At 44.9% G+C, this 17,800-nt stretch overlaps 1 protein-coding gene across 6 annotated transcripts in view; it reads right to left on the bottom strand.

Moving 5' to 3' along the window:
* Window positions 1–17,800, bottom strand: part of PPFIA1 (PTPRF interacting protein alpha 1) — a 113,516-nt gene that overhangs the window by 32,883 nt on the left and 62,833 nt on the right. For 4 of the 6 annotated variants that reach the window (XM_032776504.2, XM_075065241.1, XM_075065242.1 and 1 more), the window contains 4 exons: window positions 14,525–14,554; window positions 13,440–13,591; window positions 12,465–12,637; window positions 9,876–9,969 (listed from right to left, as the gene is read on the bottom strand). In XM_032776504.2, coding sequence (XP_032632395.1) covers window positions 9,876–9,969; window positions 12,465–12,637; window positions 13,440–13,591; window positions 14,525–14,554 — 449 coding nt within the window. The remainder of the gene's footprint in view (window positions 1–9,875; window positions 9,970–12,464; window positions 12,638–13,439; window positions 13,592–14,524; window positions 14,555–17,800) is intronic. The other 2 variants (XM_032776508.2, XM_032776513.2) reach the window with 1 other exon arrangement.

Genomic DNA, 17,800 nt, shown 5'->3' with positions numbered 1-17,800 from the left:
AATGAAGGAAAAATGTAAAACTACAATTAAACTGAATTCATAACACAAATATAGAAACAAACAGAATGAAATATAATACTGTAATTCAGTTCTTTAAACATAGGATTGTTAATAGAGCCTTCAAATAAAATGGCAACAACGCCTGTTGCAAACATGTTTGAGATTGTGTGTACAGACACAAACAAACAAAAAAAAAAAGATATGAAGTGATACACAACGTAAGCACAAAGAAACTTTTTAGTCACTGCTGCTACAGTTACATTAGGTTTCAGAAAGTATGAAATTCTTTATCTTTTTAATAAAAGCTACCTAAATATTGTTGATTTTCTATACAGCGTATAGAATCTTACTGAGTCACTCAAATACTCTTCACTGTGTACACGTTTTTGAAACTGAGCAATTACCCTTGAGAATTTGCTCTGACATGATCCTTTTCATGTTTATGATCATTACCACTGAGGTGGCGATGGATTTTCTCTAGTTATTTCTAACACATTTTTGCTTCCTATGTTCAGTGCACTTTGGCAAGCTTTTGGAATGGATTGATAAAAATATAGTACTATGATCTGAAGAATGCTATTTTAGGGTTGCCAACTTTCTGACTGCAGAAAACTGAACACACTTGCCCCACCCGCTGCTCCTTCCCTGAGGCCCCGCCCCTGCTCACTCCATCCCCACTCCCTCCCTCAATTTCACTGGGATCAGCAGGGGGTTGGAGTGTGGGAGGGGGTCGCAGTGTGGGAGGGGGTCAGGACTCTGGCTAGGTTGCGGGCTCCAAGTTGGGACCAGAAATGAGGGGTATGGTGTGTGAGAGGGGGCTCTGGCCTGGGGTACGGTTGCAGGAGAATGTAAGGGCTCTGGGCTGGGTGTGTGCGCTCCAGGGTGGGTCCAGAAATGAGGGATTCAGGGTGAGGGGGTGGGGGGAATCTCCAGGCTGAGGCTTGGGATAAAGGGGGGGGGGGGGTCTCCAACTGAGAGTGCAGCCTCTGGTGCAGGGCCAGGGCCAAGGGTTCAGAGTGCGACAGGGGGTGCAGGATCTGTGAGGGAGTTTGGGTGAAGAAGGGGCTCAGGACTGAGGGGGGGGGGGAGGGTGCAGCAGGGGATGCAGGTTCTGGGAGGGAATTTGGTTGCAGGAAGGAGCTCAGGGCTGGGGTACGAGCTTTGAGTGGCACTTACCTCAGGCAACCCCCAGAAGTGGCTGGCATTTTCCCCCTCCGGCTTCTAGGTGGAGGTGTGGCCGGACAGCTCTGCACTGTGCCCCCACCCTGAGCACTGGCTCTGCAGCTCCCATTGGCTGGGAACCGCAGCCAATGGGAGCTTTGGGACTGGGACAGCGTGCGGAGGCCCCGTGCCACACACTCGCCTAGGAATCGGAGGAAAATGCTGGCCACTTCCAGGAGCCACATAGAGTCAGGGCAGACAGGGATCTGCTTTAGCCCCACTGACCGGATTTTTAACAGCAGCCGCCAGGATCCCTTTTCGACAAGGCATTTCAGTTCAAAACCAGACAACTGGCAACCATATGTTAGATCCCTACTCATACAAGAGTAAAGAGTCCTACACTTTGCCCTGTGGGGCAGTAAAAGTAAAGAAAATGTACATTTTTGCTACATATTTACACCAGAATAACAAGGCTTTTATGGCAACCTATGCCTTTTCGGTAATACTCTTTACATTTTGAAATTTACTATGAAAAACTCATCATACTGATCAGTAAGCACATATCAATGTGTCCACTGAGTGTACAGAACTAGGAATCAGAGATTTTCAAATCCTACATTTTGATCTTTGGAGAGCCACAATTTCCAACTCAGATTTGTCATTTGTAAATTATGACTTGATATGTAACACCTGATAAACATCATGGGGTTGTTTGAAGGATTAGTTAGATTATGTTTGTAACATACTTGCAAATGTGGGTAAATATTTCCAAAATAAATCTGTAAATGGATAACACCCAATAATCTGAATTGAATATAGTTTTCAGCAATGATAGCAAAATTTCGAAAGACAGTTGCTGACCCCGAGCTAAGTTAACATTTCCCTTTCAAGAAAGTAGAGGTAATATCTGAAAACTCCATAAACTATTGAAATCATTAGAACAGAATTTAGTTACAAGCCGGAATTCCATGTATCAGCAATTTCAGGAGCAACAGTTCTGTGTGTTGTTACAGTCAAAATATATTACCAATATTCAAGGTTTTCAAATAAAAATGTTGCCAATTTTCTTGGCAATTAACCATACATTTCTTTTATTTGGTACTGAATTTAAGAGCATATTTTCAGCACTAAAGGAGTCATCTTCATTTAAAAGGGAAACTAATGTGCTTGCTTCTTGCACATTCATTACCTAATCTTCCTGAAGATGAAGCAAGATATCCATAACTGACCTCAAATCAATTTAGCTTAGTTTCTGACACCGAGGAAAACGATAGTTGGGTGGATTAAAAACAGTAATACTACTGATATGTAAAGAATAGACGTTCTTGTTTTTGTAATGCACAATATAATGACAGCCAACTAGTATCTTATTAAGAGGGTGAGTGGGAAGGACTCAAATAAACCATAATTCTGCCAATCTATTCAAGTTTTCAATAGTATGCTATTCTTCGAGTTAAATATCCAGTCACAGATTACTACCATGAAGGATCTCATCTGCCTTCTGCACTCACGGACTTTGCTACTTCTCCTCTGCCTGGTTCATTTGGGAACACCACAAGATGCAGTACATCTTTAAAAGCTTAACAAGGTACAAAAAATTTTCTGCTTTAATACTTATTGGAAAGATTTCAAAACCAGGCAAAAAATTACTGCTGTTTAAAATATGTCACTTAAAAGAGCACATCTACACTTCGAACTGGAAGTGTAATCTCCAGCTCAAGGAGACATAACCATGTTAGCTCTAAATGCTCTAAAAATAGATGGTTACTCACCTTTGTAACTGTTGTTCTTTGAGACGTGTTGCTTATATCCATTCCAGTTAGGTGCGCACGTGCCATGTGCACGTTCGTTGGAAGATTTTTACCCTAGCAATACTCGGTGGGTCGGCTGGGCGCCCCCTGGAGTGGCGCCATCATGGCGCCGGACATATACCCCTGCCGACCCAATCGCCCCTCAGTTCCTTCTTGCCAGCTACTCCGACAGTGGGGAAGGAGGGCGGCTTTGGAATGGATATGAGCAACACATCTCGAAGAACAACAGTTACAAAGAGATGAAATATCGTTTTTCTTCTTCGAGTGCTTGACTCAATTTCCATTCCAGTTAGGTGATTTCCCAAAGCCTTACCGTAGGCGAGTGGGGCGGGAGTGAGATGGTGCAGAATAGCCAAATACTCTGAGCGAAAGCTGCTTCATCCTCTTGACTGTTGAAGACCAGAGCAGAGCATAATGCGAAGCAAAGGTGTGGACCGAGGACCAGGTAGCTGCGTGACATATCTCCTGGATAGGTACACGAGCCAGGAAGGCGGCAGATGAAACCTGAGCCCTGGTAGAATGCGCGGTGATGTGGCTTGGGGAAATATGAGCCAAATCATAACAAGTGCGGATGCACGCCGTCACCCAAGATGAGATCCTCTGAGAGGAAACAGGTAGGCCTTTCATTCGGTCTGCTACCGCGACAGAGTTGGGGCGTTTTACGAAACGGTTTTGTCCGCTCAATATAAAATGTGAGCACTCTACGGACGTTCAGAGAGTGCAATTGTTGCTCCCATTGTGTTGAGTGTGGCTTCGGGAAGAAGACCGGGAGAAAGATGTCCTGGTTAACATGAAAGGCCGAAACCACCTTATGGAGGAAAGCCGGGTGTGGTCGCAACTGACCTTGTCCTTGTGGAACACACTGTACGGCGGATCCACCATAAGAGCCCTAAGCTTGGAGACTCGTCTGGCCGATGTAATGGCTACGAGGAAAGCTGTCTTCTAAGACAGGTATAGTAGCGAGCAGGTTGCTAACGGCTCGAATGGGGGAGACATAAGTCTGGTTAAAACCAGGTTGAGGTCCCAGGTCGGGGCTGGGCAGCGTACTTGAGGGTATAAGCACTCCAAGCCCTTGAGGAACCTCGAAACCATAGGGTGTGAGAACACGGAACGACCACCTTCGCCTGGGTGGAAGGTAGAGATGGCTGCCAAGTGTACCCTCAGTGATGATACTGCTAGACCCTGCTGTTTGAGAGACCAGAGGTAGTCCAAAATAGAGGGGATCGAGACCTCAGTGGGAGTAAGATTAAGCGTTTCCCACCAGCAGGAGAAAAGCTTCCAGTTGGCCAGGTACGTTAACCAGGTGGAAGGCTTCCTGCTACCCAGGAGAACTTGTCGTACTGATTTAGAGCAACGTAACTCTGACAAGTTTAGCCACACAGCAGCCACGCCGTGAGGTGAAGAGCCTGCAGGTCCGGTGGCGAAGCCTGCCATGGTCCTGAGTTATGAGGTCTGGGTGGAGTGGCAGAGTAATTGGGTTGGCTATTGACAGGTCGAGCAACGTGGTGTACCAGTGCTGCCTGGGTCACGCTGGAGTGATCATGATGATGTGCGCTCTGTCCCTGCGGAGTTTCAGCAGGACCTTGTGAACCAGAGGGAACGGTGGGAAGGCATAAAGGAGCTGGCTCTTTCACGGCATCAGGAAAGCGTCCGAGATCGATCCCGGGGAGAGACCTTGGAAGGAGCAGAACATCTGGCATTTCCTGTTCTCGCAGGAAACGAACAGATCTATGTGGGGAAATCTCCACTTCTGGAAAACAGAATGCATAACATCCGGATGGATCGACCACTCGTGAGACAGGAAAGACCTGCTGAGTCGATCCGCCAGGGTGTTCCGAACACCTGGGAGAAAGGACGCTACCAGATCTATCGAGTGGGCTATGCAAAAGACCCAGAGTTGGATGGCCTCCTGACAAAAGGGGGAGGACCGTGTCCCTCCCTGTTTGTTTATGTAGTACATGGCCATTGTGTTGTCTGTAAACACTGAGACACAACGGCCTCGCAACTGTTTGCTGGAATGCCTGGCACGCCAGGCGGACAGCTCTCAGTTCTCGGACATTTATGTGTAATGCCAGCTCCTGAGAAGACCAAAGGCCTTGAGTATGAAGGTGATCGAGGTGAGCAACCCAGCCGAGAGATGACGCGCCCGTTGTCAGGGACATTGAGGGTTGGGGCGGATGGACGGCATCCCTGCACACACCAGGGAGGGAGTTAGCCACCATTCTAGGGAGCCTAGGGTGCTTGGGGGAATGGTGACTATCGTGTCTATTGGGTCCCTGCCCAGGCGGTATACCGAATTAAGCCAAACTTGGAGAGGACGGAGGCGGAGCTTGGCATGTTTGGTTACAAAAGTGCAGGCAGCTATGTGACCCAGGAGATTGTGAAAAGTGCGAGCCAAGATCATCGGGAAATTCTGTAGACCTCGGATGATTGTTGCCATCGCCTGAAACTGCGGCCGTGGTAAGCAGGCTCTGGCTAGATTGGAGTCCAGGATAGCTCCTATGAAGTCTAACCTCTGCATTGGAACCAGAGTGGATTTTTCTATATTGATCATCAGGCCTAGATGTGAATAGGTCCTTGAAGATGCCCACATGCTGAGTGACTTGTGTTTCAGAAGCCCCTCAGACGAGCCAATTGTCCAGATACGGAAAAACGTGTATCCGACGTCGGCGGAGGTAGGCGGCGACTACGGCCACACACTTTGTAAATACCCTTGGGGCTGTAGAAAGGCCAAATGGCAGGACCGAAAACTGGAAGTGCTGACGGTTGGCTACAAAGCGGAGGTATCTCCTGTGTGGAGAAAAGATGGCGATGTGAAAGTACGCGTCCTTCATATCGAGGGCAGCATACCAGTCTCCAAGGATGGGATAATGGTCCCCAGGGATACCATGCGGAACTTCAACTTTATCATAAACTGGTTAAATCCTCGCAGGTCTAGATAGGTCTGAGACCTTCCTTTGACTGTGGGATTAGGAAATAACGGGATAAAACCCCTTGCCCCTTTCATCCATCGTACCTCCTCTATATCTCCTATGGCGAGGAGCGTCTGCACCTCTTGTAGAGGAATTGCTCGTGAGAGGGGTCCCTGAAGGAGGACAGGTTGGAGGGTTAGCAGGGCAGTGTTGAATAAATTGGAGGGTACCCATACTCCATCGTGCGTAGGACCAGTGATCTGAAGTTAACTGGGACCATGCCGGGAGGAAGTGGAGAGATGGTTGGAGAAGGGAGAAAAGGGTCCTGGCCTGTAACTGGTATGCCACCCTCGGGCGCACCTTCAAAGTCCGTCTTTTGGTCCCGGTGGTGGTTTCGAGGGACCTTGATTTTGGCCCCCTTGGGGTCCTGACAGTCGTCCGCGACCACCTCGGCCACGCTGCCTGCCAAAGTCTGTCTTGTCTAGGCACCGAGCATGGGCAGTGAGGCTGGGGATGGAAAGGCCTGTGTTGGTCACCGCATATGCATGCCGAGAGAGTGCATTATGACCCTGTTGTCCTTCAGGCTTTGCAGCCTGGGTCAGTCTTTTCCGAGAAGAGGCTTTTACAATCAAAATGGTAAGTCCTGAATGGTATACACAGCTCCGGTGGGAGGTTTGAAAACCTGAAGCCATGAGACGTGCCTCATGGCAACACCCGAGCTAGCGTCCTGGCTGCTGAAGTCTGCTGTAACCAACGAGGCCTGGAGGGAAGTTCTGGCCACCTTCTTCCCTTCCTCCAAGAGGGCAGCCAACTCTTGGCGGCAGTCTTGAGGGAGAAGCTCCGTAAACTTAACCATCGCCACCCAGGTGTTATAATTATAGCAGCTAAGCAAGGCTTGTTGATTTGCCACCTGGAGCTGTAGGGCCCTTGCCGAGTACACCTTGCGGCCAAGTAGGTCCATTCGCCTAGCCTCCTTCGATTTCGGGGCTGGCGCCTGCTGGCCATGGCATTCCCTCTCATTAACGAACTGGACAACTAGTGAGCAGGGTGGACACACAAGTACACGTACTCTTTAGAGAGCACCATATATTTACACTCGACTCCCCTGGCTGCAGGAGGGATAGAGGCTGGGGACTGCCATATAGTATCGGCATTTGCCTGGATGGTCCGAATAAACAGTAGGGCCACTCTAGTGGGGGCATCCGCCGATAGAATGTCCACTACCAGGTCCTCTACCTTCGGGACCTCCTCCACCTGGAGGTTCATATTGAGTGTTACCCTCCTTAGGAGGTCCTGATGGGCTCTCAGGTTGATTGGAGGAGGGCCCGAGGAGGATTTTCCTGCCATCGCCTCATCTGGAGAAGAGGAAGAGGAGATGCCGGCGACGAGCAGGTCCTGGGAGGCCTGTTGCTCTCGGGTGATCTCCTGCTACAGAGGAACCTGGGAGTCTGGTGGGTGAACTGGGGCTTCCTCCGCAGCAGTCGGAGGGGGATGGCTAACCGTTGCCTCTGGCACTCGGTGCTCTGATGAGACAGAGCGGGACGGAACTACAGGTACGCCTTGGGCCTGGTGGTACGCCCAAAGTGTCCAGAAAGACCACTGATGGTGTCCTTGGTCCTGGATCTCTTGGAAGACTCTGGTAGGCACATCAGAATCGCGGTCCTGAGCATAAGAGCTGTCCGCATGGGACGACACTGATGCGTGTCTGGATGGCCATGGAGGTGCTGAAAAGCCCTGGACAGAGTCTCTGTCTCTAGCGCACCTTGCCCTACTCGGCACCGGGGACCGGTACCAGGAGGCATACCGGTACTGGGAACGAGATCAGGACCTGCGACTGGAGCGGTGCCGGGAGGTCGACCGAGATCTCGAGGCTCGACGTCGCGAGCGGCTACGGGAGTCATGGTGCTTGGAGTGGTGCCGGAGCTGGAACGGTGCCAAGAGTAGCGGGTCGACGAACGGGATACCGAGAGGTGCCGCAAGTGTGACCGGTACTGAGGAGGAGAATGGTACCGGGACTGCGAGCGGCGTCGGAAGCGGGAGCGCCGACGGGACCTGGAACGTCTGCGGGATCGTGATCGGTGCCGCTCTGCTGTGCCGAGAGAGGATGGTCTTATCAAGGCAGGCTTGCCGATAGACTATTACCCGCACTGGCGGTGCGAGGGGTTGAGGCAGCGTCGACTGTCATGGCAATCAGATCCCTCGCCATTGAGAATGTCTCCGGTGTGGATGGAATAGTAAGCTCAACCACGGCTCGTGCCGGGGAGCTGACAGGCACCAGACTCGACGGCCCTCGTGGGACCGGAATCAACGATGCCGACGTTGTCGGTGCCGCGGCAGGTGTCGGTGCCGGGTGATCCGACTTAGACAAGCTCTCTGGCTGCGGTGCAGGTGGCACGGAAGCAGCAGGAGTCTTGGGCTCTCTCGACTTCGGGGAGAGGGAGTGATGCCGAGTCGACTTTGGTGCCGACGACGGCCAGTGCCGAGAGGCCTTGGCAGTACTGGCATGGTCCGGTGCCGAGGAGGTACTTCTGCTCGCCGATTGACCAGGGCTCGGTGCCGAAGGCGGAAGGGTAAGAGCCGCCTCCATGAGGAGATGCTTTAGCCAAAAGTCCCGCTCCTTCTTTGCTCTCGGCTTAAAAGCCTTGCAAATGCGACACTTATCTGTCAGGTGAGATTCCCCAAGGCACTTAAGGCAGGAGTCGTGCGGATCTCCTGTCGGCATCGGCTTATGACATTAAACCCAGTGAACCGGGCACGGGCCCCGGCACCAGGTGCGGGGAAGGGGCTAATCCCCGAACCCCTCTTAACTATACACTATGAATAATAAAAATTAACTATAACTATATAACTTTGAACTATATATACACAACAAAATAACTAGAGAACTACGAATAGCTAGGGAGGTGGAGGTCAGTAAAATCACACTCCACTGTTCCAACAACCGACACAGGCGGTAAGAAGGAACTGAAGGGCGGTTGGGTCGGCAGGGGTATATATCCAGCACCAGGGCGGCGCCATTGCAGGGGACGCCCAGCCGACCCACCGAGTGTTGCTAGGGTAAAAATCTTCCGACAAACGTGCACACAGCACGCGCATACCTAACTGGAATGGATATGAGCAAGCACTCGAAGAAGAACAGAAGTTTAGCCAGGGAGGCGCAAGCAGTGGGATGGGCTAGCTGCCACAATACATACCTAGCATCTCAGATGGGATCCTACTCAAGGCAGCCACTCCTCCCACTTCTATTTTTAGCATGCTACCTGAACCGAGCTAGCATGAGTGTGTCTCCTTAACCTGGAAATTACACACCCAGCTCAAAGTGTAGATAAATCCAAACAAAGACTGGTAGATAAGTGTTCAGCAAACTAATGCACCAAAAGAATTCTGAGGCAAAATGCACCACCAATAGCCAAAATGAATTGTTTTAAACTGCCAAAAGCCAGGAGAGCAGATAAGAGAAAAAAAAACAGAAAAATCTTAAGTAATAAATTTGGTGAACAAACAAAATGAGTAGCAGCTGTTCTGCAGAAAGGAATTGCTTCTTAGTCAACTGTTAAAAAGAACTAGCTGCTGGACACACTAGGGATCCCTAATGTTCCAAGAAGGGAGGCTTGCACTATGTGGCTTTCAGCTGGCAGACAAAGCCACTTGTTGGACTCTTGCCAGCAATTTACATAAGGAACAAACCTCAAGAGCAGAAATCTAAAATGACCATCTCTACTTCAAGACATATTTTTCACTAAGTCCATTTTTACTTTTCCAAAATTCATTTCTCATTTTTTACAGAAGTGATTTTAGTGCTGAACGCTATCACATCAGGTTTGCCAAGACCACAACTCATTTTTAAACGCACTATATTGGAGATGTATGTAAAAAATAAGTCTGCAAAACTTAATGAGGTTTGATACTACATCAGGCATAATGTTTGGAATTTTTCCTTTAAAGAAAGAAAGAAATTAATTTCCCCTAAATTACTTATTTGATAACTTACTTTTTCTGTAATTTTCTGTTTTTTTCTGCCTGTCCCCCAAGTTTGCTGAGTCCTAAGGCATCTTGAGATGAATTGTCTGTTTCTGCCAAGCCAACTACAAGGAATAAAAAAAAGGTACTTAGTGACTTTTTTTGTATTTTACCTTGAATGTATTTGTATAAACCAGCATAACTATCATATACCTGAACAAAGTAGTTAGTACTTTGTAATGTTACTAATCAGCAGTAATCGTCCAATTATGTATCTATCGGTAACTCATTTTATTAATGAAATGTGATAAGAAGAAATTAAAAAGACAGCCCTTTTTTTCCAGAGATACACTAAAGCATATAGTACTCGAATATAAGCATTTCAGAATATCTTTATTCTCTCCCCACTCCACATCATGCACCTAGAATCTAAAATAAATATTACTTAGAAAAATACATTAAAAATGTATAACATGAGACTAAGGCCTTGTCTACACTACCACAGTAAGTCGACCTAAGTTACGCTACTCCAACTGGGGCCTGGTCTACAGTATGCGTTTAAACTGAATTTAGCAGCATTAAATCGATTTAACCCTGCACCCGTCCACACAACGAGGCCCTTTATATCGCTATAAAGGGCTCTTTAAACCAGTTTATGTTCTCATCCCCAACGAGAGGAATAGCACTGAAATCGGTATCACCATATTGGATTAGGGTTAGTGTGGCCGCAAATCGACGGTATTGCCCTCAAGGCGGTATCCCACAGTGCACCTTTGTGACTGCTCTGGAAAGAGGTCTGAACTAGGATGCACTGGCCAGGTAGACAGGAAAAGCCCTGCGAACTTTTGAATTTCATTTCCTGTTTGCCCAGCGTGGAGCTCTGATCACTACGGGTGGCTATGCAGTCCCAAATCCAAAAAGAGCTCCAGCATAGACTATACGGGAGATACTGGATCTGATCGCTGTATGGGGAGACAAATCTGTTCTATCAGAACTCCATTACAGAAGATGAAATGACAAAAGCATTTGAAAAAATCACCAGATTATGATACAGAGTCCACAGCACAGTGCCGTGTGACAAGTGTAACGGAAAACCAAAGAATCAAATGGACACTCATGGAGGGAGGGAGGGGGTACTGAGGACTCCAGCTATCCCACAGTCCCCGCAGTCTCCGAAAAGCATTTGCATTCTTGGCTGAGCTCCCATTGCCTGGCAAGCGTTGCATGTGGGTAGCTATCCCGTAGCTATCCCATATTCTTTCGCAGTCTCCCACCCATTGGAATTCTGGGTTGAGATCCCAATGCATGATGGTGCAAAAACAGTGTCGCGGGTGATTCTCGGTAAATGTCGTACACCTCATTCCTTCCTCCGTGAAAGCAAACGGCAGACAATCATTTCGCTCCACTTTTTCCCTGGATTGCCTGGCAGACACCATACATGGCAACCATGGAGCTCCCGTTTTTTGCCCCTTTTGTCACTGTTAACTGCATCCGGTGTGTGTACTGGATGCAGCTGACAGAAAGCGGTACGCTAGACTACACAGCGCATTGCATTTGCCTTTGCAAGGGTAGGCAGAGAACGGTTACCATCCCTGGTGTACCGTCTCCCGCCATGCCATTGTAAATTGGACGGATGAGGATAACGGTTTATCAGTCGCTTCTGCTACCATCCTGCTTGCTGTCATGGGTGCTCCTGGCTGGCCTTTGTCTGAGAGTCGGCCTGGGTGCGCAAAGGCAAAAATGGGAATGACTCCCCGGAGTCATTCCCTCCTTCGTTTTATCTAAAAATTAGTCAGTTCCTGCCTAGATATGGGTCAAGTGTACTAGAGAACGCAGTGTACACAGAGAGCACAGCCCGCCATGTCAGATCCCGCAGAAATAATGAGCTGCCATGCCATTCTAGGGCGTGCGCCTGCAATAACACCCACCCGTTGCTTCCCTCCTCTCCACACGCCTCCTGCGGCTACTCAAAAACGGGCTCCATGGTTGCCATGCTATGGTGTCTGCCACGGCAATCCAGGGAAAAAGGGAGCGAAATGATTGTCTGCCGTTGCTTTCACGGAGGAAGGAATGAGTGACGACATTTACCCAGAATCACCCGCGACACTGTTTTTGCACCATCATGCATTGGGATCTCAACCCAGAATTCCAATGGGTGGGAGACTGCGAGAACTATGGGATAGCTACGGGATAGCTACCCACAGTGCAACGCTTGCCAGAAATCGACACTAGCCTCGGTACGTGGACGCTCACCGCCGAATTATTGTGCTTTGTGTGGCCGCGTGCACTCGACTTTATACAATCTGTTTTACAAAACCGGTTTATGTAAAATCAGAATAATCCTGTAGTGTAGACGTACCCTATGTGAATAACACAGTGCTGCATCAATGGGAGATGCTCTCTTGTTGTCTTCATCTTACTCCTCTCGTTCTGGTGGAGTACCAGAGTCAACCAGAGAGTGCTCTGTGGTCAATTTAGCAGGTTTTCAGTAGACCCGCTAAATTGACCCCCGTTGCATCGATCGCAGCAGCGTCGATCCCCAGTAAATGTAGATATGTCCTAAGTCTTTTCTTCCTTTTATACTATTGATAATACACTAGTTAGAAGATAACAAACCAACCTTGTCCCAATGATTCTTTGCTGGTTTGTCCAGGTCGACCCTTTTCTTTCTTACCAAATAAGCGACCTATAGAGGATTTGATCCCCTTCTTTTTAGGGGCTTTGTGAAGGGAATCCTGGCTACTATTACTGCTACTAGGGTTGCTTACTTGCCCATCTTGAGAACCTGTAGAACTTTAGAAAAAAAACTTCTTTTAGTCTGTAAAAGAACACACACAAAATAATCCCCACTTTCAGCATACTACATTTTTTATGGCAATTTGAGGTTTTGGTGGAAGCTAATGAAGACTGTTAAGTTACCTCAGCAAATTAATTTCCAGTTTTTAAACATTTCTTATCACAAAAGATGTGAAAAGCATCACCGGAAGATGTAGCAAAAGATTAAATGGAGCATTAAAGAAACAAAAAAACACTGGACAACATCCAATGTCTCAACATTTTACCCCTTTTCTTATTGAGATATCTTATTAGGGTGACTGACCTATGTCAAGCAACTGCAGGTTATTTGTATATCTTTTGTTGTTATGTATATTACAATCCACTAGATATCAGATTCCCTACCGAGTTCAGATGATCATAGGTTGAATTTAAGCCACAATCTGGAAATGAGTTGCATAATAAATAAAAATTTCAGCTTCCTTTCATCTACCTTTCTCCTCTATAATATGCATTTTTACATAAAGTGATAAAAAGAAAGGCAAATGGCTGGTACTTGAAAACTTCCCCCCAGAAAACCAACTGCCAGTAATGAAAGTGCTAAGGGGACTGCTTATAAAGACTAACTTTAGCAAATCAACTGACATATTATTCTGACTTCTCCATTTACTTTGTCTTTTCAGAAGTTTTAAAAATCAATTTCTTAAAATTTGAATGATCTGAACAACAACTTTGTAGTCAGTCAGCTTTTTAAAAGTCTGAACCTTAGCTATGTTATCAGAATATTAACCTCATATTTTCTGCCATCTTGCTTACTTACTTTCTTATGTCCCTGATGTCTTCGTGGCTCAATGTATGCAAAGCTCCTTTATGGACTCTATCCAAATACAGAGATCGAGGCGAAGATGGTGGTGATGTCTCACATTTTATTGTGGTCTTGTCATCTCGTACTTCTTCTCCAGAAACTGGAGACTAAGGGGAAAAAAAGAATGAAAACTTTAGAGTTTAGTTTCTAGCATGAATCCTACATTAATACTGTACAAAGAATTAAAAGAATGTATCTGATTATTTTTTCACTTGATAGTGATACGGTACTCCCAGCTTTTTTATTCTGGGACCATCATTTCTACTCTTTCATTCGCTCTGAACTTCCTCTTACTTTTGTAGACACCCAGTGTTGTTGAATTAATATTTCTGCTGGAAATCGGACCGTGGCAATCTTATGCAGAATTCATTGCCTCTCTATCCAGCAAATAGGGCTCAGAGCTAGTATACATTGCCTTTAACAACTCCCTAAAACTATGAATGCTAATATTACAATATATACATACACCCTTATTAGTTCTTTTAGTAAAGCCACCAAGACAGAGGGCCAAGTAAAGCATTGCTCAAACTCCAATTATGAGGAACTAGAAGAGTTTTAAACAAGGTGTTCTAGATGTCATGGGCTTAGATGTTTTAATTACAACTTTTTAAAATCAGGAATCCATATGTCAATATTTATGGAGTTCGTTCACGTCTGATGAAGATCAGAAATTCAAACTAAGTAATTTAATTGTGTATTGGTAATCTTCAAAATTCAAAGCAAGTAAGCCTTTACAGAGATAGAGGAATAGCTATTGCAAATGGATAACACAGCACACCCTTTACTTGAGGTAAAAGCATCTCAAGCTAAATTACTATTGCTTCCTCTAAAGCAGATCATCTTCCTCTTCTTTTCTTTACTCACAACATCATTAAAAAAAGCATTAATTTAATATTTTTAATAGCAGAGATTAAATCTGAATATGAAATAATTTGCAATTATTCACAAATACGTAACTCTTGCAAGGGATCTCATTTATACTAATACTTTATGGTGAATGACATAGCAAAAGAACGTAACTAAGTGGCTAAAGAGTTTACCTTTCTACGGTGTTTCCTTAAATCACTAGGCTGACAGATGCATGAAAAGAAAAGAAATTAAGAGAAACCAGATTTATTGCAAACTCTGTAGCACAATTTCATAGTATTAGCACAGACAAAAACACATTAGGGAGAAGATAGTATAGCAGAATATGTGTGGAAGAAAGCTGAGATGCTCTCCAACTACAAAATATACTTGAAAATCTAGGTTTATAATGGAAATACCGTAGATACTTAAATAGCAGTTTTAGAGGATAATATTTCACTCGTATCTACAAGGCAAAATTAAAAAAGAAAACAGAAAAAAATATTCTCAGCAAGAAATCCTGTAAATTAAGTTTTGTTTTGATTTAAAAAAAATATAAACAAGAAGAATACTGGGGCAAAGACTCTCCCTTGAACACAAGTATCAGAGAGGTAGCTGTGTTAGTCTGTATCCACAAAAAACAACAAGGAGTCCGGTGGTATCTTAAAGATTAACAGATTTATTTGGGCATAAACTTTCGCAGGTAAAAAACCCACTTCTTCAGATGCATGGAGATCCCTTGATCACATAACCAAAGATACTCAAGGTAGGGACTGAGGTTTCTATGTTGTCAGAGTTAGATCCTATGAATTTTAAACACTCTTCATTCCGAAACAGTTTGGAATCTTGTTCCCTTTTTTAGACTTTATATAATCAGAAACATTACAATATTAATCCTGAAGTCCAGAACTCTGGCAGCACTATTGAGAGATAACTCACATTTAGGTTGTTGGAATGAATATGCCCTGTCTATCACCAACAGTTGTTCTTCCCCACCCTCACCAAAATCTGTTGAATCTCACCTCCTAGACATTCTCAACCTTTTAATAGTATGCAGAGCAAAAGATCAACGATTGTTCATTAAGTGAAATTGTACATAAAGCATAATCATATCAGACTGATACTGGTAAAAAATTACATTCATATAGTTTGGGAAACAGATTTACACTGTACTTGGCTCAGTATTTTAAAAAAGGACTTTTAGGCAAAAAAAAATTGAGTATCAAAAATTCAATGCACTTCGTATTACAAACAAAGAATGTTTAGAAAGAAGGTAGGTTTGGGCATTTGGTCCAAAAATAACTGGTCACTTGACCAGTCAAATATTAACAAGTAATTCAAAAATGTCAAATATTTTAGAGTACTAATATATTAGAATAGTAACAGGAAGAGAAAGAAAAGTACAACTTTATCATCTCCAATAGGCATAAGGGAGATACTTAGGCCTAATTACAAAAAAAACAAATTACTTCAGTTATTTTAATTCAGAAAAATGCAAGACACAATGAAATTAAAAACTAAAAATGCAGAATGGCACTATGATGCAATGAAAATGGTAGGCTGCCACATACATCAGGGTATTCTTATTGGAATATTTGAGAATACTGGCCGTGGTCAATTATAAGGTCGTTCATTGACATTACTTGACTGGCTTGCCAAGTCTACTTGGATTAAAAATATGCCTTTTGCAAGAGGTTCTATGTTAGCTAAGCAAGGTAAATGTGTGAAGATTTGTTCAATCTTACATTAAAATATTTGTTTTGATTATCAACATTACTATAGTAAAAGCTGTGTTATCTGGCACTGGCATTTCAGAAAGGGCTGTGGGGCGCAGGCTCTGGAAGGGGCTGCAGGGTGCTGGATCTGGGTGGTGCTCATCTCAGGCAGCCCCCCCACAAGCGGTGACATGTCCCTGCTGCTCCTAGATGGAAGAATGGCCATGGGGGCTCTGTGCGCTGCCTCTGCCCCACCCAAGCACTCGCTCCGCAGCTCCCATTGACCGGGGACTGCGGCCAATGGGAGTTGTGGGGGCGGGAGCTGCAGGCAGAGGCAGGACACAGAGGTGTCTGGCCGCATCTCTGCTGTGGAGCAGACCAAGATGAGCGCCGCCTGGACCCAGCACCCCAAAACTCCTCCCACACCCAAACTCTCTCCCAGAGCCTGCTCCCCGCACCACCTCCCGTGCCCCAACCCTGCGCCTCCTCCCGCACCCAAATTCCCTTCTTAGTTAACCGGAATTTTTGACTTACCAGCACCCCCCCATGCTCCCAAAATGCCAGATAACAAAGCTTTTACTGAATATTGTATATCAAAACAAGTTAATCAAATCACAGTATAGACTCAGTTTACCGTTGAGATGTCCATCAATAGAAAATAAATTAGATAACCCTGAAAGGTGCATCAAATATTAAATACACATGGATTCAGGATCTATATGTGCTATTTAAATAACACCCGAGGACATCATCCATTCCTTGTAAAGAAAATCTTATTAACAATCATCATAGGAAGAAGTCAACAGAGGAGAAAAATGAATAAAATCATAAATTAATCCAGACCTCAACACCCAATTAATTTTGGGATGGCTAAAGTAAAAGACACCACCGCAAGAAATGAACACCAACGAAAAAAAAATAGAGTGTCAGCCAGCACTTGTTAAAGAAAGCTACAAGCTTTTAATTCAACAGTTTTAGTTAGACAAAAAAAGTACCAGCACTGAATTTTTAAAACAGTTAAACTAGCTTGTATCCACAAATCTGGAAAGAAAAAACCAATCCCAAGACAGAAGTACTCTCTCTATGATAGCATTTGATACAATGACATGGGCTTAATGCAAGCTAACAGGCTTAATGTCAGCTAATGTTCATAAATACCAAGTGGATTTTTATTAGGAAACTACAAAATAATGTAAAAAATAATCCATTATTCACAATATACATTAAACAAAATCCAGTATCTCCACTACTGTAGTTCTGGTGGAAGTTTAGGATCTTTACATTACCATACTTTAAAAAATTATTCAGTTATTGAATAAGCCAATACCTCAGCTCAATACTACCGCATCTGATTTGGTCAGTTACTTTAAATCTTGGAGTTGTGAATTTTAATGGAAATCAATTACAGTTTCAATAACTATTGAACAATAAAATTCATGAAGATTTCTAGATGCTACAGGACTTGCAGCTTATTTTTGCTCACTAAAACTAGATTTAAAAAAGTCACGCTGCATTGGGAGAGGAAGCCTTGGCAATAAATATCATTCTGACCTATTTTTCATAGAAACAGCTGTGAAACTCATTTTTGAGTCAATTTCTGCAAAGAAAATATTTAGATTAGAACTTGCTTAAAACATTTCCTTCATAAATTGCTAGTTCAAATACATACATTTCAGTTCACGTCATAGCTGTACATTTAAAATGTCAATAGCACTTAATCATTAATTTGCAAGATTATGTGTTTCACATATTTGT

The sequence above is a fragment of the Chelonoidis abingdonii genome, chromosome 4 (assembly GCF_003597395.2).
Source record: "Chelonoidis abingdonii isolate Lonesome George chromosome 4, CheloAbing_2.0, whole genome shotgun sequence".
NCBI classification, from domain to species: Eukaryota; Metazoa; Chordata; order Testudines; family Testudinidae; genus Chelonoidis; species Chelonoidis abingdonii.
Note: the sequence above shows the minus strand (reverse complement) of the source record. Positions and strands in the feature narration are given on the sequence as shown.